This window comes from Cygnus atratus, chromosome Z (assembly GCF_013377495.2).
Source record: "Cygnus atratus isolate AKBS03 ecotype Queensland, Australia chromosome Z, CAtr_DNAZoo_HiC_assembly, whole genome shotgun sequence".
NCBI classification, from domain to species: domain Eukaryota; kingdom Metazoa; phylum Chordata; class Aves; order Anseriformes; family Anatidae; genus Cygnus; species Cygnus atratus.
Genome location: NC_066396.1, coordinates 61,433,258 through 61,459,681, shown reverse-complemented (window position 1 = coordinate 61,459,681; position 26,424 = coordinate 61,433,258). Strand labels below are relative to the sequence as shown.

The 26,424-nt window shown below is 40.6% G+C and overlaps 1 protein-coding gene across 3 annotated transcripts in view; it reads right to left on the bottom strand.

Annotated features, from left to right (window-relative positions):
* Positions 1-9,152: 9,152 nt before the first annotated feature.
* The window catches only part of CAMK4 (calcium/calmodulin dependent protein kinase IV), a 155,505-nt gene continuing 138,233 nt past the window's right edge, over positions 9,153-26,424 (bottom strand). Inside the window, exons 6-11 of one of the 3 annotated variants that reach the window (XM_035562629.2) lie at positions 24,712-24,802; positions 23,086-23,160; positions 19,020-19,095; positions 14,045-14,171; positions 12,962-13,114; positions 9,153-9,984 (exon numbers count right to left, since the gene is read on the bottom strand). In XM_035562629.2, the coding sequence (XP_035418522.1) occupies positions 9,820-9,984; positions 12,962-13,114; positions 14,045-14,171; positions 19,020-19,095; positions 23,086-23,160; positions 24,712-24,802 (687 nt within the window). In that variant the 3' untranslated portion in view covers positions 9,153-9,819. Of the gene's footprint in view, positions 9,985-10,005; positions 11,908-12,961; positions 13,115-14,044; positions 14,172-19,019; positions 19,096-23,085; positions 23,161-24,711; positions 24,803-26,424 lie in introns of those variants that run through there. The other 2 variants (XM_035562631.2, XM_035562630.2) reach the window with 2 other exon arrangements.

Sequence of the window (26,424 nt, the reverse complement as noted above, 5' to 3'; positions counted from 1 at the left end):
AGGTTTCCATGATAGACAAGCTGCTAACTGCAACAAAATGACTCAGAACTTTATAGAACACTTTCTGGTCACAGGAGTAGCAAAACAGGGAGATTGCTCAAGGAGGTTGCAGTGCTTCATTGCTGGAGGTCTTTAAGAACAGCTAAAATGAGCTTCTACCTCACACAACCCTCCCTGGGGCACAGGGATAGACCTTACAAAGGTCCTTCCAGCCCTATTGTTCTGTGTTACACCACTTGTAACAGATTTAATCTTATTTTTTTTAAATCCAACTGCTAAGCTTTTGAGGGAAGAGAAGTTGAAATGTTATGCCAAGTTGGAATTAATTCACAACTGTGCTAGGAACTGATGAGACACATAATTTCATCTCACTATAATGATGACTACCGTCCCTTATTCTACACTGAACATTAGCTGTCAGCAAATAACAGATGTAAGCATTTCTAGATTAACTATTTTATTTAGCGTCAGATCAGTCATGCAAGCCACTTATTAAAACAGACTTTCCACAATAAAATCATATTCTCACAGCTTATCAGCATTTCCATACAAGCACACAAGCAGGTACATTGGTCCCCAATAAAACACACTAAAACCACAGAGCTGACTTTTTCTGGTTCCAATTCCTCTCTGGTTCATTTACAGAGTATCGGAAAAGTTACTACACAAACAGGTTTAGTCTGAAGTAAATGTGTACAATTAAACAAGCAATCCATGAATTTCTATTTAGTCACTAACATCTTTGCTAGTACAAGCAGCGTCGACAGTACAGGTTTTCTTACACTTCATTATTACTGTTAGGAGTCCAGCCGCCATTGCTCTGAGGCAATGAGCTTCTGTAACAGGCTTATAACATAATTCGTGTTACAAGTCCATAGCACCATTTGTCTGTTTGCCTTAGAAGCATCAGCACATGCCCTACCTGTGCAGCTTATGCTCATCTTGAATTAGGGGAAGCACAAAGCTTCCTCCTTTTGGTCTGGTCCTCATCCAGCCTCAAAGCCAAGAGACAACCAGGAGCCTCCAAACTAAGGCCAAGCCAGACACTAGCCTTTCACATACTGCACCACCTCAGGTGAAAAACTCCGAGCTCCTTAGCAAGGGGCTGGAGCAGCCAACGAGACTCTGCTCGGTGCCTCCCAGGCTTGCAAGAGGACATCATAGCACAGCGCCTTCGGACTAACAAATCGCTTCCCCCAGGTGAGAAAAACATGCTGACCCTTCCCCTCTTCTCCCAGTCTCTACTCCCACCGCTGGATTAGCCATCCTAGCTATTCTTAAAGACCATCCTATTAATATTAGTTTCAGGGTCTAGGGTTCACCCCCTCCTATCCCCATCTTTCATAAGATGAGCACCTAATCACTTCAGAGTTCATTTTCCCACAAGCAAAGGTCTCTTAACACTGTTTATTCTAAAAAAAAAGAAAAAAAGTCCCCTATGAAACATTAAATGAAATTTCTGGTGTTTAATCAGGAGCACTAGCATGGCTTCTCATGAGCACGTAGTGTGAATAAAAAAGCGGTTCCTGTTGTGCATAGTAGCACCAAGCCACAGCTGGGATTTGCTCACAGTAGCTAGCTCTTTTTTGCCCTTAATCTTAGTAAAAGCTCTCATAGTACTCAGTTACTCTTTCCCTGCAGCCAAGGCAGTAAAGATTTGGGCACAGCAAACAAGGTGCCACTGCTGCAGTGAGGGCAGTAGGTTGGTGACAGCAACTGCTTGGGACTCCGCAGGTCCAATGGGTTTTATGGGTCCCTCTTGTTCCCCAGATAGGTGTTTCCTAGAGAGGGCACCACTGCTGCAGGGTTTAGCAAATCCTCCAGAGATATATATTTTTTTCTAAATATGCACACTGTCCATTTTGCTTAGTTTCATGAATGTTTCTCAGTGATGTTGCTCACCATTAAAAACTACTCCAGGCCTATGGAGTAACAACATGCCACTGAGGAACATGTGCTCCATAACAAACCAAGGATAAGACTGGGAGCTGTAGTAATAGTGTAAGCAAAACAGCTTTGATTTCTTACTAATGAAAAGAAGTGGGGTCAGGGGTGAGAATTTTCCACCTAGATTTATTTGCTCTACTTTCGTACACATGGCTGATTGTGAGGTCTGAAAAAATAGAAACGGACTTAGAGATACATTTCCCCTTTTTCCTTGTTCAGACAACACTAAAGAGGAACTCTCTTTGGTGCACTTGGTAGCAAAATCCTCTGGTGTTTCTATTGTGGGAAATCATTGATTGGTGGTACTTAGGGATTTGTGGGGGTGGTTGTGCTTGTTTATGGAGAGTTAGCATTTGCAAGTGACAAAATTATGCCTTGGTTTTCTTTTCTTTTTTCTTTTTCCCTTGGGTTTCTATAGGTATGGTGCTTACAATTTCTCATAGTGCAATACAGCTTCTTGGAACTAGTATTTGGAGGGTTTTGTGGTTATTGTCTGTAAACATTATGCATTAATCTGTAAAGATATTATCACATGGGTGCCTTTATTGCTGTGACTAGGCCAACTGATATAAATCGGCTGACTCATTTTGGTTAACATCAAGTAGAAGTGTAAGATGGACTTTCACAGCAGTGTTTCAGATATGCGTCTCTTCAACAACCATGAATTTTTACCCTTCATACATCCTGTTTGTTTAGTTAGGTATGGCTTAAACTGGTAATTTGCTCACTGGACATTTGCAAAGTCTACAGCTCCTCTAGTTTGTCTGGTGTGCAGAGAGACAACCTTGGGCAGGATTAAAACAACATTGCCTCAACGCAGCCCAAGACTATTGCTTTGGAAGGGGTCAGAAAACAAGCTCTCATGGGGCAGCAATGTCAAGGCGACTTTGATTAACTACTGTTGACTTGGTGCTATTTTAAATTTCTTAGATGATTAACAAAAAATGTTTTGTTTTTTTTTTTTTTTTTTTTTTTTTTCCTGGCAGTAGTAGCTCTAAAGGACATGGCAGATGATACCAAGGGCAGTTATGATAAAGCAGAGCTCTATGCATGGTTCTGTGGATGAATAAATATGACTCAGTGGCTACTGGAGCATATTATCTCTGGGAGAGATCACATGCCATTTACAGCTATAAACCATACCCAAGGGCTTGCCTCACCTTTTGAGCTACCAGAATAACTGCCTGAAGTCTAAGACATGCTAATTCCACTTAGGAGAGCCATCTTAGATCCTCCCAAAATAGGGATAAAAATTACATTTTTTTCTCTCTGTTTGATTGACTTTCCCCATGTGTACCTATGTAGGTGCAGTGATTGATTCTGAAGTGTTGTATTATTTATAGACAACAATGAGGACTGAGTGTTACGAATGGACTTTGCTGTTTCTTCTGCCAGCACTCTTAAGTGTCAATGCTGCATAAAGTAGGATACCATTATATGTATATCAACTGATATTAATTACATGATATTAAGAAGAACATTGCTCATAGCACAAGTGATATTTTTCAGAGTTCCTGAGTATGTGTTTCTTTGGGATGGCTGAAGCCACATCTTCTCCATGGAAGGAGGAAGATGCAGTTGATGAAGCAGGTTCCTGGTGATCAGGAGCAACACCTGGCCTGCTGTTGTTCTCATGTCACATTGCTCTTAGCCCCTCACTCCCTCAGTGTTACCAGCTGGCAGCCCCAAAACATCTGAGGCAAACCAGGTGCCTTTGTCTTCTGTTTAGAAACTAACACAAGTTGCTGAATTCTTTGCTGGCTCTGGCATCTGTTGCACAGCTTTGTGCTATTTCTGTCAGCCAGGTATATGCTTCTGAGAAAGGAAACAGAAGGCGCCAGAAAGCAGCGTGACTCTAGGAAATGGGGAGGAAGAGGAGACACCACCCGCACCCCACCTGGGTACAGGCTGGCAACAACTGATCACACCAAGGACAGCTCATATGGGAATACGTTCGTACTTCAGCAGTGGACCCAGACTTTTTGGAGTACAATCAACTGAAAGAGGAAGAGCAAAACCATCTGACAGACCCAAGGGCCACGGCGGGTTTGTCAGGACAGCGTGTCTGAAACTTGCCAAGTGTCAGATGCTCCTTGCCCACTGGCTGGCAGCTGGCAGCACTTCCTGGGAGCCCTGCGGGGTCAGTGGCCAGGAAAGAGGATGGAGCTTAGAGGGGAAGAAAAACAACAAGATATCTGGCCCTGAATGCATGTCACCAGTTCTTGAAACCAGGGTTTCTAGTGGAAAAACACAAAAGAGCCTTTTCTTTTAAGCTTTGCTCTCTACGTATCGGCGTATAACACTCTGCAGTGCTGCATCTCAGGCAGGCAGAAAAAAGCAGTGGTTGCTTTTCATTACAGGAGGACCTCTCTGCTATTTAATAGGAGCAAACACATGGTGCTTAACGCCCTTTGGACAATAAATGTCTTCCTGGTGTACAAGTTAAGGGTTAGATTCTCATTCCTGCTCAGACGTGCTGTGGATGGAGCACAGCTGGGCAGGGGCTTCTAGTGCCGTTCAGGGCGGCTCTCACCCACCACAAAATGCTGTGCTGGTGTTGTCACCCCACTTCCCCCTGTGTCCTTGGCTTGTGAGGGGATGAGGACACTGAAGAACTCTTTTCCCAGCTGTGTCTTGGTAGAAAGGGGCCAGAGCTGGGGAAAACTCTGTTCCACTGTATTTATTAATCTTTCGTACATTGATGTCCATTACACTGAATTTCATCCAGACATAATCCATGTATATAGGAATGTGAAACACTATGGTTTCAGTTCCAGCTGAGCAATGCTGGCAGATGGCAGAAGATGACTTAGAAAGTTACTGCAGCTGCTAATGCAGACATGGGTCTCAAAGACTCTTCGGCAGTCTCTGCCTCTTTCAACAACTTTACACAGTTGTGAGTACACATATGTATATATTTATATATATAAACCTATAAATTTAATTTTATTGATAAATTCAGAATTGGGCCACTGTGACTATTTTGTTCTGTTCCTGCTTATGTGCTATGCCTATCCCAACAAGATCTGAATGCCTTCCCACAATGACTGTGTTTTTGTTCTCTGTTCCACTCTGGAGGGGATGAAGATCATGCAAAGCAGGTTTTCATTGTTGTTGTTTTGCAGGATTTTTAATCGTATACACGTACATTGTTACATCCTTACATTAGAGGATTCATGTTGCAAAGGTTACACTCTGTGTTTGTAATGACCCTCCATTGATCTTCATTGAATTACTCTGGCCAGAAGTTTTAACTCCCAGGCATAAAGCAAAATTTTGCTTATGTGGAGAATGTACAGTCTTGTAAGTAGAAATTTATACATGTTCTGGAACCAATATCCTTACATTCCAGAGATAACTAGACCAGGTATTTATTTTATTCCTATTTTTCTCTTCTTAGATTCTTATCACACTTCTTATTTTCCAACATGGCTAACGACTTTTGTTCAATACAATGCAGTATTGTGTAGAGGCTTAGCTGGGAAACAAATATTCTTTATACAACAGCAGAATTATCTTTCACCACTGCGGTTGTATGATCTAACCAGAATGACTCTAAAGGGGAGGAAAGGACATTCTTTGAGCTATTATTGTTTTGTAAAGTAGCTTTAAGGATGTTCTGGGCTGTCTCTTGGTTACCTTTGGTATCTTCAGGACTTTCTTGTATCACTGCCACTGTGCTCTAGGTTCAGCTGTGCATCCTGCTTGGTCAGCAGCATCCCTACATTGCTCCCATATACAAAAGGTATGTTTATTATTTAAATGCCATACCTACATAAGCTGCACTCCAGTAACCTGAGCAGCAACAAGTGGAGTCAGCCACACAAAACTGAATTATTTGTCAAGAAATATACATAACGTTTGCACAAGCCAGGAGCCAGGGCACTGTGCCGAGACTTGTGAGTGTCCGTCCCTCTGGAAGCAGGCAATACACAGGGCACTGTGCAAGGATCTGCTGCGAGTCCTCCACCCATATTTCCACATCATTCTCTTGAAAGAACAGTGGGCTGCATGGCAGGACTCTGCCAACAGCATGCCCCAGGATGTGCATAGGAGCTGAGGGGCAGTTGCCACTCTTTTTTTGGAAATGTGTGTATTTTCTAGAGTCCTCCTGTACTTGCTGCTTAGCAAATACTGCTATCCATCTGCTAAGTTGGACACTGACAGCTTTTAACACCTTCTTCCCTCTCCCTGCTGGAGAAATGTCTTTACTAAAAGAGTTGTGCAGCATTGGAACAGGCTCCCCAGGGAACATCCCTGGAGGTCTTCAAGAAACATGTAGATGTAAGAATTTAGAAACTTGGTTTACTGGCAGACGTGTCAGTGCTAGGTTGGACTAGGTGATCTTAGAGGTCTTTTCCAACCTGGAAATGGTTCTGTGATTCTGTGATAACTGTGGAGGTGTCCTCACTTCCCTGTGACTTCCAGACACATCCATGCCTCACTGGCAGCAGGAGCGGCAGGAGACAGATCCTTACTCAACAAATGCTGAGCCACAGCTCCCACCAGCCTGTGACTGCCTGCTCCTGCTAGCCTAAGACCCTTTTTCAAAACATTTTGGTTGCCATATTCATCCTACTCTAGCACCACATGGCTTTTCATAGCACTTTGCTTTATTCACCAAGACACGGGTCCTTGCAAAGGGGATGCTCAGTCACTCACCTTCACATGCCCGACAGCCAGCTCACTCGCAGGAACTGAACTGTTACTGCCCATCTTCTGAAGGGCATGTTGGATCAAACTTCTGCTCTTATGGTCTTTTGCATTCAAAAGTTTGATTATGGTGTGCCTGCAGCTTTACAGAACACTTGCACAATGCCAAATACAAACTCCAGCTAACAAGACAGCACTGGGCTGATGCAGTGCAATTTACCTTGTCATCAGCAAAATCACAAAGTATTCAAAAGGATAGGAAATCTGTTACCGTTTCAGAATGAATCTTTCTGAGCTTGTAAAAAACCCTTTTCTTGTGCAAAGGCAGGAAATCACTGTCAGTTTAACAGCTGTCAGCTCCTCAGTCTAACTCTCAAATTTTAGCTTTCAATTGTCTAATACTACAATCTCCATCTAGAGGAAAAGTTTTTCTAAGTTCAGATATTTCAGGAAGATGGCAAGGTTCTCCCTTTTGTACCTGAAGAACTCTGCTGATACACTGAACACTTAAAAAATGTAAAGCTTAGGGTTTCAACAGAAAAGAACATTATTAATTTTTTACCTAGTTTATAACTGCAGATGTGGAACTGGCCTGCCTCCAATAGCTTTAGGGTGTGTTTGTATTTTTTATCCACAATATCACACAGCGCTGGCATTGCACTCCCAAGTCTGAATTATGGGGTGTGATTTTCCAGACAAAACCAATGCACATAACATTTCCTTCTTCAGTTAAGTGCATACACCCTGGTGCTGCTGTTCCTTCTGCGCAGTATTGTCATACCAGGCATGCTATTTTCCTGAGTCACATATTGGTAATTCCTTCAGCACAGACATCCTGATTGTTTCAAAGTGAACATAATGAAAGAAAACTAAGCAAAACCATTTTAAGCCCCAGAGCCTTCATGCGCAAGACTGAGCTGCCGCCAAGATCATGCTTTCACAGAGCGGTCTCTAGTTGCACGGAGCTGGTTCATAGTTATGATACACCATGGTATAATTTAGCAGCACATACATTTAAGACTCAGCTAGGACTATATTACTTTTCATCTCAGACACACCATGTTTCAGATGAAGATATTTCTGCTCAAGCATTGATAGGTGTGCAATGATCAGAAGCAACTATCCCCACTGAAGGATGAAACATTAAAAAAATCTAACCCCCCTCACTGACCCAACTCGGATGCCTCCAAGGCTGTAAGTGAGGGAGGAGACCTGTGGCTGAGAAATGCATTAGTCCTGCAGTCCCTTTGCAGCAGATAAGAAAGACAGTAAAAAGTGAGGCAGATGGATGAACCCATCACCTTCTCCAAAGTGGTTATTCCTACAGAATTTTTTTCCAAGGGAAAATCTGCAAATGTGTCTTGTTGCCCTGCTCACAGTGAGAACAATAAAATCAGGCAGAGTCCTCAGCATGACTTTAACAGCTGCCTGGCCCTCACCAGCCTCTCCAGCTGATGGCCCTGTACTGCCTCAAAGTGTGCCATCACCTAGGGAAAGGCTGGATGCATGTACTTTAAATTTCAACCTCACTCAATTAGCAAATCTTTTTGTACAATTTCAAAGCGCTTTAAGAAATGGAAATGGGAATAAATATCAAGTACAGTACATTCATTAGCACGCATCCATACCTTCAAAGACAGCATCTTATCTCTTCCTTCTTGTGCTAAGCTAAATTACATTTTATTTAGAAAACCTACCATGTGAGTAACATCCTTGTACCTTTTATTTTAATTTCATCAGGAAATGTAGCTACTGAATATTAGAATATTTTATCAGTGACTATTTTTGGTAGCCAATATATTTTTGAAAGCAAGTTGTGCAAGGCCTAACTTAAAATAAAAACAAAGCAAAAGAGGAATGTTGAGCATGTAAGGGTTTTAGGTAACTATCATCATTAAAAAGTTTAACAAACACAAACGACATTGTTGTATATCAGATTCTTTTTGCAATTTCTGTAATACATCAATAACATTATGAAATCCCCATGCTATCAAAATGATAACAAAGAAGTGTAAACGGTCATACATACTGATTCTTGATAGTTTCTCAGTTCCTATCAATCACATTCAAAAAAAAGACCAAGACAGCTGAAGAGCCTGATCCTAATTTCACAAGCTGATCCATGCACATGGCTTGTAACTTCAGACACAGGAGCTCTAGGTGGATGCAAGATCTGTGCTGGTGGATCATTTTGCGGAAGGGGCCCTTTGTCGGGAAAATCTGAACTAAATGTGCTGATAAGTGAGACGGGTTACTCATGAGGTTAAACTACCTAGGAAGCAGCCAGATTACACCACTGTCTCCCAGACCTTCTATAAGAGTGTTTCCCCAGAGCAAAATCATCATGTTGTGGAATAGCTTCCTTCAAGCATTTAAAACTTGTGTAATTGCAGATTATTCCCTTAGGCCCTATAAAAACGTTTTCTAGCTGCACAGTTTAGAAATACATGAGTAAATACAACGGCATTCAAAAAATTTGCATTTACTCTAATCCCCTATTCTTCTGTCATTTTGTTTGGCTAACAGTTTACTAGAGAATGAGATAGCAGAAGTCTGAGTAATTTTGGTTGTCATTAAAATGCTGTATATAAACAGGAAAAGTCAGAGTAAGGCATTCTCAAAACAAGCTTGAGGAATGTACATTTTCATGCCCAGTGGAACTAACATTTCAATTTCTTCCCAGAAGTAGTGGAATGTTTCTTGCATATAAATCCCCAAACATTTTTTTTTCTTAACTTTACAGGTAAAAAGCATTATTTCATACATACATTATTTTTAAAAGCTATTTGTTTGGTATTTCCTTACATTTTGTCTACTGCAGGACTATGAATCTGGAAGGAAGCAGTTCAAAGGAAGTCATGACATACAGAAGACACCTACTTCCGTAAAACTGAATTAAATAGTATTTGTTTCAAACGCCATCTAGAAACACTGTATAGATGTATATGGAGTATACGCATTATGGTAGGTAGTTATTCATTCCCATGTTTTCACCTGCCAGTATTACCGCAAATAACACTGTTTCCATGACATGCCTTATGGAACAGTTTACTATTTTCATAAGCAGTCACATGCATTGAAGGTAGAATCACCAGCCAGTGCGTTTGGCACCCCAAAGCAGAACCAGAGAGGCCAAGCTTACGAATCTCTCTTGCTGAATGACAAGTTAGTTGGTGTATGAAATGACAGATCTCAGCTGAAACAAGGAAGCGCATTGACCTAAGACATTTCTTCTGGAGCTGCTTCTGCTTCCTGAGTGGGTTTCTTTTCAGGTTTGCCGTCATGGACAGGAGATGGGTTACGACTGGGCTTGTTGCTGTCATGAGTGCTGTGACTGCTGGCGCTGCCAAGGCGAGTCGATGCCACAACAGCTTTTACTGCAGCCTGAGAAAGAGAGGATCAAACAAGCATTCCTTAAAGGACACAGCCTGCCAGCATTATAGCCTTAGCATCAAGGTGCTGGGGAACATTATGGTGCTTGCTGTTCATGGTAACATCATCCAGATATCTGCATGGGCTCAGTCAGATTTAGAAGAGCATCTGAAATACTGGACTGAGGTTTAAAAGAGCTGTTTTCATAAGGTTACAAAGTTCACCAACATGAACAGGAATTTTATTTCATCTGCACATGTGGCGTTATTTTTAAAAACTACTTCAGACCTCCTGCTCTGAAGTTAGATGGCAAAAACAGAGTTCTTTTCCATCTTACCAATAAATTTATTACCATTGATTATTCAAGGGAAACAATTTATCACTACTGCATATGCCAAGCACACCAGTGGATGGCATATGGGCAACTGCCCATAGGTCTAAGCGTACACATATGCACACATATATATGTATACACACATATATATATTTATAGACATATACAAAGAAGTAAATTTTGGGGACAGGCTCTCATGGTGTATAAAATGTCAAAAACATCAAAAAGGGAGGACACACATAAAGACAGTTTTCTTAGCCCTTGCCTTTATTGCCAGAAAAACAAAAACAAAAAACAAAAAAACATATGAAAGAAAGAAGAAACACTATCTCTGTGTATGACAACTCTAGCTCTTTTTGACCTAGGTGGCTGTTTGCATAGGCATCACAGAAGAGGGGGCGGAAGGAAGGGATGAGAAGGATTATATGTATTTGTGGATGGTTTTGTAGAGGTGAACATGCAACAAACAAACAAACAAACAAACAAAAACAAGCAAACAGACAAAAAAAGATGCTAATGAAAAAGCAGGTTATATAAAAGTTGGCGTCAGTGAAGAATCATCATCAGAATATGAAGTCAAAATGAGTCAATAAAAGTGGCAAGAATTTTGAAGGTGGGATTCTAGACCTCTTAAAGGAAAATCACAGGTATCTATATTAAATGGTGAGAGCATTTCAGAAAACAAGTTACAAACAGAACAAGCCACTTGATATTTGAATGTATAAAGATACTTTTAATGTCATTTACTCTCACTAGGCATGTAAATGTTTATGAAAAAAAAAATTCAACAAATCTATAAAAAACCAAATCATCACTGAGAGCTTTAGAATTATTCTGTAACATATTCCTTTATTTAAAGAAAAGCCTGTAACTGGTCTCATATGCTGGGACAGAGAGTGTAATTTTGTATTATTCTTATATTATTAACAAAATACATAGTTTTTATTCACTGCCTGTTTTTCTTCTTTGTTCTTGTTTTCATGAACAAGAATTAATTATCTACAAATCTATGGTTCATTTTATACGTATGTAGGTATAAAACTTGTAACTGTACAATAACTGCAAACTTCAATAAATTATTTTTAATTAATAATTACAGAATTGGTCATTTAGCCTTTGACAGAAAAAAAATGAAAAATAAGTTCATAAAAAGCAACAGCTTTTAAACACAGAGGTATAAGTTTGTTGACTAAATTGGTATAAATAGACTGAACTTCAGAAAATCAAGCTAGTGATCAAAGGTGTAAGAATATAGAGAGAATCAATACCAAAACATGCAAAAAAGGCACACGGTTCTTTGTGACCTCCTGGGCAGGTAATATAACAGCTCATTCAGAAATAATGAATTTTATGACTTTGCTCAGTGCTCTTAAATCATTTTGATGTAACAACATTATACGGCTTCTTCAATGAATTCACAGCAATCCTGCTGTAAGGCTATAGAAATCTTTTGGAAGGGAGCAATGTTAATAGACACACTTAGCCGGTTCTGCAGGGGCAAAGCATCACTGAATTATATCTACCATGTCCAAGAACTTCATAAATGACAAAACTTTTTTCTTTGCCCTGTAGAGATTCTCTGTCACAGTTCCCTAATAACACTGAAAAAAAAAAACAGATCAAAAACAAAATTAAGGGTAATTTCTTTGTGAATTTGGTTTTGCATGAGACTGTAAAGTTCACAGACAAGATGCTTTTAACTCTTGTTCCCTAGGGCTACAAAGGCAGTTTCACTGTAACTATTGGGAACGATTTCTGTGCTGAAGTAGCCTTCTAAGAAGACACAAATCTTGAACAACTGAAGAAGGGACCAGGGAAAAAGGAAGTTTCCTGACATTATATCAGTTAGGTGCCCAACCACCTGCAATTTACACCTTACTTTTTTCCCTGCGTCCTACCAAGGCAGATAAATGGATTAGATTGTAAAACAGCAATTTGGTGACACAAAATCTAATGGAATGCTCACTGCAGGTCCTGCCTGCAGTCTTGCCTTACAACACTTAATTTCCAGATAAATAATTCCACATTTGTTCTCGGAGGTACTTGCTAATGCATATTTTGGGCCTACTAATCACAGCCCAAGGTGTCGAAAATGCTGGCTTTAGATCATACAGCGGGATGGCTTAACTTCCTGTTTCATATTGATAAGTATTTCTATATTATCTCTCTATATTTCTATACTATATGTATATATTTCTACTGTGGGTAGCTTACATATCAAAAGCTTCTGCAGTAGGCTAAATACTTTCCAGATTTATGGATGTATATCTTGCTAAGAAAGTACTCGGAATTTTGTTCTTTCTGGTAAGCACTCCAAGGGTGCAGCAAACAGCACTAAACAGGATGTATATACATGCATGTATGTATGTATGCATGCATGTACGTAGGAAGGGAGGGAGAGATTTTGGGACATCTGTGTACATTCTCAGCAGTTTTGTCTGTGCAGAGTTTTCAGTCAATGTCATATTTTATTTGTCTGTTTGCAGACATTGATGAAATCATCTTCATGTTTTCCACCTACATCAGTTATCTTAAATAAAACGCTTCCATACAACCACAAGGACATTGTTCTGGAAAGTCTGCAAGGCCTCTGTAAGCTATTGATTTTACTGCGCACTTTCATAGCCAAAACAGAAACTATGTCCAGAGACTTGCCTTAAGTTTACGCCGGGCATTGAATTCTTGGAGTTTCTTTTGTGCATTGTCCATATGTGCAAAATTTGCTGCCTTTCCTGTGACCCATGGGTGCTGCAAAGCCTGTAGAGTTGTGAGGCGTTTCTTGGGGTCTAAAACAATTAACTTTTTAACCTGCATCACAAAGATAAAATACACAAGACTGTTAACCTTATTTCATGTGCAGAATTGTACCATGCAGTCACATCAAAAATCAAGTGTTTCATTCAGTCACTGCATAACCTTGTATAAACATGAACTGGAAAGTACTGTATAAGTATTTCTCTCTTAGTCCACTCTGAAACTAATGCTACCTATGCCACTGTTTCTGCTGTTGTGATCAGGAGAACTGCAACTCACCAAACACAAGAGCGGGAAACACAGCACTACAGACATACCCCTGGATCCAATTTACTTCATCCAGTATTTTACTGGATAAACAAATACAGCACAGGTAGCATGTCAGCCCTTATGTTTCACTAATGAACCATACTTAACAGTAACATCTCCTCATCTACTGAGAAAGTGTTTAAATAGACAGAAAAATGCTGCCAGCAAAATGGGGGTGGGGGGGGGGGGAGGGGGCGGGAGGAGGGACGGACGGAATGCCACATCACTTTTTATCATCTTTTTATATTCCTCTTCTGAAGTTCTGACTTGAAAACTGCACAAGATATAGGGTCTGTTTCTACATTCCCCTGAAGGTGCATGCCCTGCAAAAACAGAACAATGAAACGTCTCAAGACCAAGAGTCAAAGCCAGGCATAGATGAATGCAGTTTTGATCACCAACAATCTGTGGCTTTGTTCACGGATGGACTGCAATATCCACTGTTTTGAGTGCTCAGTACCTTGTAAAATTACAGGACTGGGCTACCAAGGGATATTTTACAGCACTATAATTAACCAAAGATAAGAAGAAAAGCAAGGAGCCACATAAGCAATTAATTAACCACCTGTTCTTCCCCTCACCCCACCCCAAAATGCACTCTCTTTATCATTGGAAGTGATACTAATAAAATATATATTAGCAAAGGTATTGCACTCTCGTTTTTGTTTTACTTACTAAATCCTTGGCATTCAGAGACACATCATCCCACCAGGGGGACACAAAGTCATATTCACAGTTCAGGATTCTCTTAAACATGTACTGATCTCCCCTTTCATCATAAAATGGTTCAAAGCCACAGAGTCTGCAAGGATAAAAGAGAGAGAAGTTCATCAAGCATTACTTGGCCTTGGTCCCTGGTACGTCATGATCTGAACACCGCTTTGGAAAACAGACCTGGATGTGCACATGAACTTTGCACACAATTTCTATGACAGAGCAAACCAAGGTGTGGTTGTAATAACTCGCAAATACTGGTCAAGGCTGATCAAAGTGATTATTTTCCATTGTCACATACCTGTAATTGGAACTATTAATATAGGAGCGTAACACAAGGGCAGCCATACAACGTCAGACCATTCATTAAGTATTTCAGCCTCTGACTAGCTAAAATCAGACAACTAGGGAGGAGCAGAAAAACTGTGATTCAAGGCTCACGGACTTCTTTAACTGAAACTGATGTTTTTGTACCAAATAGACTTCCTTGGTTCTTTCATCTCCTGAGCTTTTCCCATCACTTTTTGAACCGCTGCAAAGTTGCAGCACCCACAACATCTTGCAGATGGGTGCACCAGGGCCAGCTGCACACCTTGGTGGCAGTCTGCTTCTGGAGCTTTCATTCAGCGACCCCTGTGATTGTTCTGGAGGAAAACTGCAAACTGCTGATCATGACAATTAGTCATTGCTCAGCCTGAAGCCTTTGCTCTTTCCTGCCCTCTTCTGTATTCACCAGCTCTGAGTGTTTTTGAAGTGGGTGCGTATACTACTCAGCATGGGCACACTGTGGACTTGCATATTAGAAAACTTTTGATGAACACTTTAGATTTTAATCTCTCTTTCTTTCCTAACAACTCCTGACCTTAGACCCGTTGTTTGGAATGTTTACAAGCAGAGAATTAGCACGTTCAGAGAGCAATTATCAGAATCCCTCTATGTGCTCTCTGAGAAGACAGAATTAGCCTTCATTTTCCTGTGAAGTTAGAAGCTTTTCTATGTCAAGTCAGTACTGTTTTTTGATTATGTTCATCACTGTACGTTCTTTCATCCTATCACCTAGGCACTCGGCAACACAAAATCCTTTAGCAGCTTTTCATCATCAGCTTTCATCTTTACCTGGGTAACCTAAGTATTATCAGGAAGTTTTGTAACCTCACTAATGAATGTATTTATGAATATATAGAATAATACATATCCTGACAGATCCACATTGCTGACCCTGGGGAAGGCAAACTAATAGAAGTGGTTCTACTTATATAATGTCATTTTTGCACTTCATTGCACTTTAATCATGTTTACACACATAATCAGATGTTTTAAAGTGAATTTCTTATTCAAGCAGTAAGTTATCTGAGCTACAAAAAAGCTGTATCTTCTACTACCCTATCTTCTACTCTGTCTCCAGAAAATGCAACAAGCAACAAGAGGATGATAGCAAACTGAAAAGAACAAGATGACAACAAATCTAGTAAATGTAACCTTGCATTTTGACTTCTTTTTATTTATTTATTATTATTATTTTTAAAGCCAGTCAGTGTGCTTACATTCCTGAAAAAGGAGACAGATGGTCAAGCAACAAATGTTTTTTAGAGAGTGATGTGCAGCCTGAACAGCTGCATCACTGCACCATTGCAGAGGAAAAATCCTGCCCTGCGAGCACATTCCAGGTGCATTATTCATCTCCAAGTCCGGTAGAGACGGATTATAATACGAGGATCCAGCCTACAAATACTATACTTTGGTAGGTGGGAGCTGGTCATGGTTACCCTGCCCCTTCCCTCCCGTTTGCCTCTCGGCACCATTTCAGAGCTTGTTCCAGGTCATCTCCTTTCCCCAGGGAGCACCTCTGCTGAGCAGAGTCCTTAGGCCACAACTGCTTCAGCCAAAATTAGCCTCTGGTTACCAGGTAACTGATTACATGTAGTGAGACCATGCTTAAGGCTTGCTCTCACTGTGCTGGATGACTTCTAAGTGATTCTCTATTTACACTTAAAAATATTTTCATCATTACTCACTACTATTAGCTACTGTTGTCTTAACAGTTAACAATTTCTGTAGATACACTTTCACCCTCCAAAAAACTTCCATTTCAGCAGACAGATTTTTCACTATACGTCCCATTAGATCAGTAAAACTATAGGTGTGATTTCAAATTAGATAAATTAAACTACGGTAAAACCCAACAGGGTTGCTCTCATTTAAAATAGCATTATGCTGATTCATTTTAAATCATTTACCAACAAAATAAAGAAAAGTCAATGTAAACAGGTTCAAAATCAATTACACATTACCAGACAGTGTTTTGTGCCCTTTTAAATCCATTTGTAAAAAATATCTTTAATGAAATTCATGCAATTTTGACTACAGGTGAAACCTACATATTTGTTGACTGCTAACTGCATCTTGAATGCACAGTAGTATTTCCAACCTGTTGTGAGAATACAAAAGGACTGCTCCTCTGCGCTATTAAAACTATAAGTGTGGCTTCCCTGGAATTATGACAGTTAGCAGCAGGAATAATTTTTTCTGTCAAGTATGTGTCAAAGTTTTTTAGTCACCTGGTAAGTCAGCTTTGTATTAGTGAGAAGATGGAGTTTTATATGCATGTCTTCTGTAGCACGGTAGTTAACTCTTACATCTGTTCTGTTGGGAGGGGAGGCATAATCAACAAGACATTTTTGTATTGTACACATCTGCATCCCATCTGCTAAAATATGAGGATGGGACATGCAATATTGTCCTTTAGGCTGCAGGATTAATGAATTAGTTACTGTTCATGTGCCTGCCGATCTGGCCTCAGCTTCTAACCTATCAGAAAAGTTGACCTGCAAAGCTTTGCATTCACTGGCTACATGGAAGAGATGGTCAGGTACAACAGACTGGTACCTTTTTTTTTTTTTTTGTCTGGCTTCTTCCTGTAGGTCAAATGGGATTTCAGTGGTGCAGGATGAGAAGACCAGGAAGAGGAAGCACAGCAGGAGCTTACATGCTTGTTCACACCAGTGCAGAGGTTTAACTTGGCTTGGGAGCATGTCCTGAACAACTATAAGATTTAGAAAGGCTGCACACAGCAAATACCATTCCATATATTAAAACAGGAATTTGCTATATGTTCTCAGTTGGTGCTTGACTACACTTGAAAGCAAGTTCTGCTTAAAGAAGGCTCTCAACTTCAAGCAGAAAAGCTATTCATCAATTGCTCAATAGCTAGGAAAGCCTATGCCTTAATTCATATATCCTTGTAAAGGGACAACAAAAGGCACCTCTCCCATCTCAGTGACAGCCCTGTGGCAAACCTCAAATCTCTCCATTTCTCTTGTGTGGGCCACTAGAACTGATGAGAAATGATTGCCTGCACAAATGACCCACCCTCCCACTAAACTCAGCCTTGGACTTTTACACAAATGAACTATATGAGCTGAAATAAAAGTGTAAGTGGGATGGTACCCAAGCTGGCACTATCAGACCACTGGGTGTAAGAGCAGGTAATATTTAAGGTGTGATCTTCTACAGACTTGAACCATGCATTGAGGCAAAGATTCACATTTTTAAAGGAGCAGATAACACAACTGCAACAAAACCATGACAAGAATGGAAAGCATGGCCTCCAAAATTCATCATTATTATATGCATGTATTTTCTGGCGTATTATAGGAATACTGAATCCAATTATTTAAAGGGACACAAAAGGAGAGCCATGAATTTTTTGAAGCTGATGTACGGAAGATGTTTTCTAGTGCTTCCATTAGAGTGCTTATATACCATTACAGGTACTTTTACTATAAACCCTAAAAAAATATAATTGTGTCTTTCCAAAAGACAGAAACAAAATATTTGTATTATGCACTGTACTTGCTGGACAGTTAGCGAATTCTAGAAGGAGAAAAAGAAATGGGCCTAAATATAGAAAACCTTCTGTATTTTTAATGTATATCTGCAAAATTATTTTTTCTTCCTACAGAAGGCATTCCACAAGTATCATATACAAGCCAGTTTAGCATCTGTATTGGCAAGGGAATAAATGAAGTTATTTATTCTGCCATAAAGAGAAGTGTCAGTACAATGGACACAATTTTCACTTCTCAGAAATCTTCCTTTGAAAGATTCCATTTATGCAATAAAATAATTGCAATGCTTGCCAACTGAATTAAGACTAGCCATATTAAAATGCAGCTGTAAATGCTTATCTTTAGACACAACTCTGAAAATTTTGGTCTGCAGTTGAAATTTCAGCTCTTTATGTATGGCCTGCATTGCTCACAGCCCTTTGTCAGATGAATCTCTGGGTATTTTGTAAGAGGTGGAACACATCCTTTTCATCATTAATCATTTAACCAATCAGACTGATCTGAAGACAAGCTCCAGGACTGTCCCCTGCCTGCTGGCTACAATGGGGCTGAGCCTGAGCCTGAGGCTGCATCCAAAAGCTGCTGCAGCATATGTGGCTGACACAGAGGAATGTGTCTTTGGCAATATTCAGAGGCACTGCAAAACTACTGCATGCACCTTAGCTTCTCTTTGCCCAGTCTGTAGTTGAGAAGTTACTTAGAATAATGGTACATTTCATAGTTTCTGTGAAAGAGGAAAAAATGTACAACACTTACTGACATTTGTATTTTTTTTCTTTTGCTTTCAGCATCCATTCATTCTGTTCATTCACTGCAGTTCATTCACATTAACACCATGACTCTGCACAGACCTTGCTGCTATTCATGATGAAGTATTATATTCATCAAATACATCACCTGTGTATTTTGCCATGCTCCTTTAGCTTTTGACTTCCTTAAACAAAATTAGGAACATCACAACTCAAGTTCAGCATCTGTTTGTTTTCCAACAGCACATCCCATATATAATGCCATAAAAAAATGCAGTTGCTGTATTTTAAACCAAAGGAACCAGCTGCATAGCACCCCATGGCACTGCCTGCACTTACAGAATGTAGGTGATAATCCCCAGAGACCACATGTCCACTTCAGGGCCATAGGCACATCCTCGTAGTATCTCTGGTGCTGCAGATGATAAAAGTCTTGTCAGTAAGATGAAACTTGAATGCAGAAATAACAGTCAAAAAAGTTGACATAAACTGTGTGCACGCTCACAGGAATCTTTGAAACAGTTAGGTTAAGGGCTTCTTTGAGCCCTTAATTAGTCAAGTGATTCCCTCCACTGAGTATATAAAGCAACAGAAGAGATGTCCAAGCGTGGACAGAATAAAGTGCAACGTGACAGGGGAACTTTGGTGTCAGATGGCTTTTTAGGTTAGATTTGCACAAGTAAAAGGGATAGCCACACCAGCACTGGAAATCCAACATGGCAAAGGAGATGGTATTCTTATTTTGGTATTTGGTTTACTTGGTAGTTTATTGGGGCTTTATTTTTGGTATTTTAATTGTATGAATATATCTAATGCTGATGTGTAACATTGTAGGCATACTTTATTCCAAACCACCATTCTGACCACATCCGATTTTCCTTTATTCCTCCCACAGCCTGCCCCTTCCTTCCCCAGTCCTTCATTTTTATTTTTCTTAACTGTAGTCCCATGCTTTAGTTTGGTTTGTAAACTCTACTGCATTACAAGGAAATTGAGGACTGCATCCCTCTGTCTGCAGCTGACGGACTGCAGGTACTACTGCCTCAGAAATGGGTCTTTTCTTAGCTCCAAGCTCCTTAGCTCCCCGAGGAAAGACAAGACCAGTTCAGGCAACTACTCCTCCTGCAGGGCAGAGAAGGTGGAAAGGAATGGTCTTGGGGGACTCTAGCTCTAAAATGGTAGAGTCAACCTTTGTCTGAGTAGCTTGACAGTCACACCTTGAGGAAAGCTGAGCAGCCTGGCTCACCCTGCACACAGTAGCTGCTGCTGCTGCCATGTGTGACCAAAATGTGCACTTCTGCACACTCAAACTGTGATGTGCCCACCCTGAGCACCTCGTGCCCCCAGGCTCTCAGCTCCAAGCAGCCTCCAGAGAGGTCTCTGACCTGGGCCAGCCTCCATAGGCTATGTGCCTGTGGTGGCAGGATGTGAATGTCAGAGGAGATCCACGTAGGAAGTGTAATCGCCAGCGCTTGATGCTGGGGGAACCAAGACTCTTCCCTCCCTTACCTTTTGGCCACAGAAAAGACATAGCCAACTAGCGTTGGAAAAAATAATCAAAATGATACTGCTGAGCCATCCTTCCAAGTATCTGCAGGTATTACTGATAGCAAACATTATATCTGTGTGCTGCCATATCCCTGTGGAGCGAGGTTCCGCAGAGCCAGACATTAGTCGGAGCACACATGACTCCCTAAGGGCCTCCAGGCGGCTGGCTCAGACTTCTTCAACCTACCTGAAAGATCTATCATACTAGGAACATACTAAGCATTTTTACAAGTCATTAATATGGGAGGCAAAGGACATTAATAGCCAAGTTTTGCCATATAGTACTTTCACACCTGGGAGCTGGGCAAATGCTTGGCAGTCTGAGCACAGACTTTCCCTGTCTCTTCATTCTTTTTTCAGGTCAGGTGGTGAGCAGGTGAGTTTTTGAGGAGGGATACCAGATCCCAACTGGTCTGAACTCAGATCAACCTGTAGCTAACAGAACAACTTAGAGGCAAGGCAGCCAATGACCTTAGAGAAAGACATGCAGATGGTCCAAGAAAAGAGGTGTCACTCAGTGTTCCCTCTGTCATATTTGCTAATGCCAGATGGTGTGCTATGAACTAGACAGGACGGTTTTTCCTTTTGATGGCTGATATGTTTCCTCTAAAGCAAACAACATTTTTTGGGATGTCTTCTTGCTTTGGATAAGGGCAGAAGAAGCTTTCATCCCTTTTTTTTCGCTTTCCTCCTCTTTCCACTGTAAAATGGCCACAAAGAGACCAACAGCCCCCCCATCCATCCATTCATCCATCCATCCATCCATCCATCCATCCATCCATCCATCCATCCATCCAGGTCTGCCTTGATGTCTAGACTGTGATTACACAGCTGTATGATTTTTTCCAAACTTCCAAAAGTTTGCTTTTGGCAAATGGATTGCAATGATGCAAATGGATTGCAATGATGTATTGTTGTTAGTTTAGATGTTGGCTGTAACAGACTGATGATGAATCACAGCCCTGTGTTGGCTTGTTTTCCTGTGCTACTGTAAGCAATCACATATGCCCTTCCTGTTAAGTTCATTCAAAGGACAAGTTAAGTTCTCAGCAAGTTAAGTTCTTTGTGACCATCTTCTTTCTTTCAGTCTTCTGCATCCCTTTGCTTGTTGCAGGGACTATGGACTGTGAAGTCTTGATGCCAAAGTATCCGCACTCCAACAGTATGTTTTCCTTGCTGTGCCCTTCCTGGAGAAGCTGTTGATAGTAGGGTGGGCAGGATGTGGAAGTTGGCAGCCTGTGGCTATCAATTATTCATAGTTTAATTTGGCATTTCAACAGTATCGCACCTGAGTTTCCTCCATTTGTGGAAAGTAATGCTTTATTACTATCTTCCAAACACCAGCAATTCTGCAGGGTCGGTTAACTCAGGTCATGAAGCAGCAATTGCAGGTCCATGTCTGCAGGCACAAAGCACCTTTCACCACTCCTCAACACAGCCATTCAGCCTCAACCCTCACACCAAACCACCACTACTCTGAAGGCTCTTATTTGTGAAAAAGCCTTATCATAATTTTTTAATAGTATATAAAGATAGGCATAAAAAGGGCTAAATGTTATCTATAATTTTATGGCATTTGTAGTATAACAGCCATGAGAGAAGACAAGACCATTAATAGTTAATATTCAAAGTACAGTCTTATGAAGCTAAGCAGATAGGAACCCAGTGCTACTCCAAATCATTCTTGGCACCTATGTGTGCTTGACAGAGAAAGACATATAAGCTGATGGACATGTCACCTGAACTGCACTATCAGCTGGGCTACAAGCTCAATAATCTTATGGTCTTCTCCCATGTTCTCTTTCCTTTGCTTCTACAGTTAAAAAGGCAAATGTCAAATCTCTAGTTTCCACATGGCTTGGCTCAGCTCTGTCCAATACTACCTGAGATGCTTACAGCCCAGCACACTGTTAGGAAGTTGCAGCCTCTTGTATGAGCCTGTTCAGGGCCAAAAGTGCATGAAGAACAGCAGAAATATATTTCTGCACAAGATTATGTTGGCTTCTGGGGGTGAGCATCCACCACGGCAAGCCTAGCAAGCTTGCCTTGGGGTAAACAAGATCACCAACTTCCTTGGCCATCAGCTTCTTTCCGCACACAAAAGTGCCTTGCAGTGAAGGGTGAGCAGACTGCAGAGGCAGCTGCAATCCTCTTTTACATGGGGCCTCCTTCTTTTGCATGTTCTGGCAGTGCAGGATCCAATTCTGCTGCATTTGGTGGCACCAAGAGTCCAGGCAAGCTTCTCCTCTCTTCTCCACCACAAGTGCAGCTGTGCATAAGGATGCTGAACTGGGAGCCCAGCAGGGTGCACAGGATGCACTGCTGAAAGCTGCTGGACAGTCTGCAAGGCTCCTTTCAGCACTGATACTGCACCTGTAGTCCTCTGTTATATCAGTCCCAATCTAGCATGGACCAGAATACTCTAAGTAAAGCATGCATTTAAAACCATGTCTTCACTTAAATGCTTTGGATTCAGGGGGTTAAATTACGAGCATGCTATAAAAAATAATTCTGATTTCCTCTGTGTTAAAAAAAGTATTAAGATAAATTCACTATAATTAATATTCAAATATTTGTAATTGTCTATACATTTTTAGAGTTTTCCGTTAAGCCTTCCATACCCCAAATTTCTGCTGATGCCTCTCCAGTATTATTTCAGTAATTTCAGTATTTTTATGATGGTTGGACTTATTCCCATGCAAATAATGGACTTGCACCAAAACATGTTTTGATTACACTTAGTGGATTTGATTAAGCTGGACAATATGAATACCTCTCCTTTGAAGGCAGGCTGGAAAGAAAAAATGTAACATCCTCACATTAAATCCAGCATCATGTAAATAACGAAGCAACGTACCACAGTACCCTGGAGTTCCACAAACTGTCTTCATGGTCACCTGATCTTCCACAATCTTGGAAAGTCCAAAATCAGCTGTTAAGATTTTTTTTTTTATAAATGTTAGCATTTTCATTTCCTTGTAAAATCACTTTTCTCACATTGTATATGTAGTTAAATGAACAGTACTGTCATTTCCAGAGATGAGGGTCAATTTAAGGAATCTACCCAGACTGCAATCCAGAAGTAAAATTTGTCTGTACAAATGGGTATTCTTGGCTCCTGACTGACCCAAATTTAACTTGATTATCCCGAAGATTGCATACAGCCAATGCAATGAGATGCCTGAGGGCGTACAATCAGTGATACAGACATGCATTTCAAAAAGCTGTACCTTTGTCTCACTTCAATTTTATCTAATTTGCCACTCACTGGTATGGTAGCAATGTTGGGCACAGGCTGGCATCTGGGGAAGAAGAGGGAAGGTGAGCTGAGAATGGAGGTGAGGACATCCCTAGTAGTGCTCCTCTTCTTTGGGTGAATGCTACAGAAGCCCTCACACCACTCTGGCCATCACACCAAGGCTGTATTAAACTATTACATTATTAGAGCTTTTCCAGGAAAGATAAGAATGAGGACAGAATGTAAATCAGGATACTATCATCATGAGATGCCAGACTTTCCTAGAAATGTGTATGAAAGTACTTGCAAATAGTTCTTGGAAATCTGGATCCTTGAAACCCATGAGGAACAAAGGCATGATGAACATGGCAACACTTTCACTCCTTGCATGCTCACATGCTCCCTGGCAAGGCAGCACGAGGCGGTATTTCTAAACTGATTGCAGTTCAGGAGCACTGCACACTTGGAGTATCACCTGCTGGGTGCATGGCAGAGCTCTGTTTCTTTCAGAAGAAGAGAGCAGGAGGCTCAGGGCTTTTGTTGTTTTTCTTTTAGTATGTACATATCAGTCCTTTTCCAGTTTAACACATCTGAACTGCCACAGCCCACTTTCCACCAGGGAGTACTTCACTGCTCTGTATGACCTAGCCCAGGAGCTGCCCATGGCTGAACACAGCAGAGCAGAGAAGAACACAACACGAAACAGTACAGCACAGCATAGTACAACACCACACCACACCACACCACACCAGCAGGCTTCTTCAGAGCTCCTCTTTGCTCCAACAAGAGCTGGGCATACCTAGCTTTGGAGGTCAGGCCCTAGGCAAATGGCTGCTGCTCCTGAGGGCATTGGCATAATACATCCCCACTCACGAGAGCCTGACCTCACCTCCATCTTCTCACCCCTCCAGGAATCTTTTCCTTTAAAATACTAGTTTAACAAAATAGGGACAGAGAAGTGGTGCACACAACTGTACGCTAATCTCATGATCCATCTTGTTCCTCCCACACTCTTTATCATCTGCCACTTTCTGCATGGTTTTAGCTGTAAATTTCCCAGGACAAGAGGCTAGCTTTGTGTTTGTTTTTAAAACACCATGCACAACAACGCTACTGAAGAAGAAATATGCTGTTCACCTGAGCATTAGCATTAGATTACAATAAGGTAGTGGTGAGAAGCATATAGAGTTAGCACATACTACTGGTACAAAGGAATTAGGGAAGCAACTATTTAATGGTGCTTACCAATTTTCAGTGGTGCATCTGGTGCTGGTGTTGCATAGAGTAGATTTTCTGGCTTCAAGTCACGGTGCACAATCCCATTTGCATGCAGGTACTGCAAAAAGAAAACGTCAAAACATTTACCTCAGCATCAGATTACGGTCAAGTACGAGTTAACAACTTCCTAATAATCTATAGCAGCAGTTCATTGGCTGCTACCTATGAGACACAGTCAGTTAACTAACTTTCATCAGCTTTTTTCTGCAAATTTGCTCAGCACAGAATCCTTAGATACATATTGAGATCTGGATAAGAAAATGAAAATTGGGAAGGCAAAGATGGCATCACGTCCATATGAGAAGAAAAGCTTCTCAGAAAATGTTGCTGACCTTTTAATACAGTGGTAAATTCTAGGAAGTAATCTAATCAATGCTGAGATACAGAAGTCTGCCTCAGAGAAAGGCAGCTTCTGCATATTACAACATTCTAAGAGATAATCAAAAAATAGTCATATAACTATTAAACTATTAAATAGAAAACCTTGAAAAGAAAAAAAGTAGCACGTGTACTCTGTCAGCTACAAAATACTTATGGTCCCTTGACCAAGACTTCTAGAAGGTTTTAATACCACACTGTTGTAGGTGCACAGATTTCCAGCTGTCTTGGTGAAGCTTGTACAGTACATGTGAACTCTTCACTAAATTCCTGTATAGATGTTGTCCTTGCCTTGCCATAACAGAAGGAAGCACTTCTGGCATATATATGGGCACTTTCTACATTGCTAGGGATGAACAATGAAAAAAGGTATAACAATGATAAACTAGTGAAACAAATTCTGTATTTCTTGATTTTCTTTCTTTTCTTATTTTCTTTCTCCATCAGAAATCTCTAAAACCTTGGAAATATGATGCTCAAGGGAAAAATCAGAGTATCTATCTTATTTGAAAACTTCCTGGTCTACATTTTAGTAGAACCTCTCAGATGTGTTTTCCCTATTGAAAAAAATACAGTGTGTGCACTACTAGGCAGCAAATCACAAATTGTTGAACATTTGTCTGGAAAGTACAGTTACAATGTTCACTTGAGTTAGCATCTGAGATGAACTTTTGACTGTGCATCAAAAGTTTGCAAAGTTGCCAGTGATTAAGTAACATTAAGTATAAATATATAGCTCTTTCCATAAGCATCATTTTACTGACATTGAATGCTTTTTAAGAGTGTGTTTCTTACAGTGCAATAAATATATTTTGTTGACTTCCTCTAAAATCATAAAGTATCAGTATTATCATGATGTTGCTAGTGGAGATAGGCCAAAGACTATAATCGAATTTACTTCACAGTGAAATCTAAGTGCTTGTCCCACCTGTGTTTTCTACAATGAGATGGCTAATTAGTTATACAAAACTGATGGATTGCACTCTGCTACATCATTTATTGTGGTCATACCTGCATGGATGCACATAACCACATCTAACCTGGATAAGAATACATCTTTATCTTCCAGTGAAGACATAATTGCAACAAAGAGGCTACCACAGTTTATACCACTAATGTGTCTGACATGCAGTAGTAATAGAAAAAGGGAGTGTGCTCTACTGGACTGGACAGAAAGATTTCTGAACTGATCTGTGTTCACACACTGCAGATCAGTTTAGCTGAAGTTGTAGGAGTGAGAATGAACAGATATTTCGCAACCACTCAGTGGAAAGCAGACACTTCCAACTCTTTCACATGGAA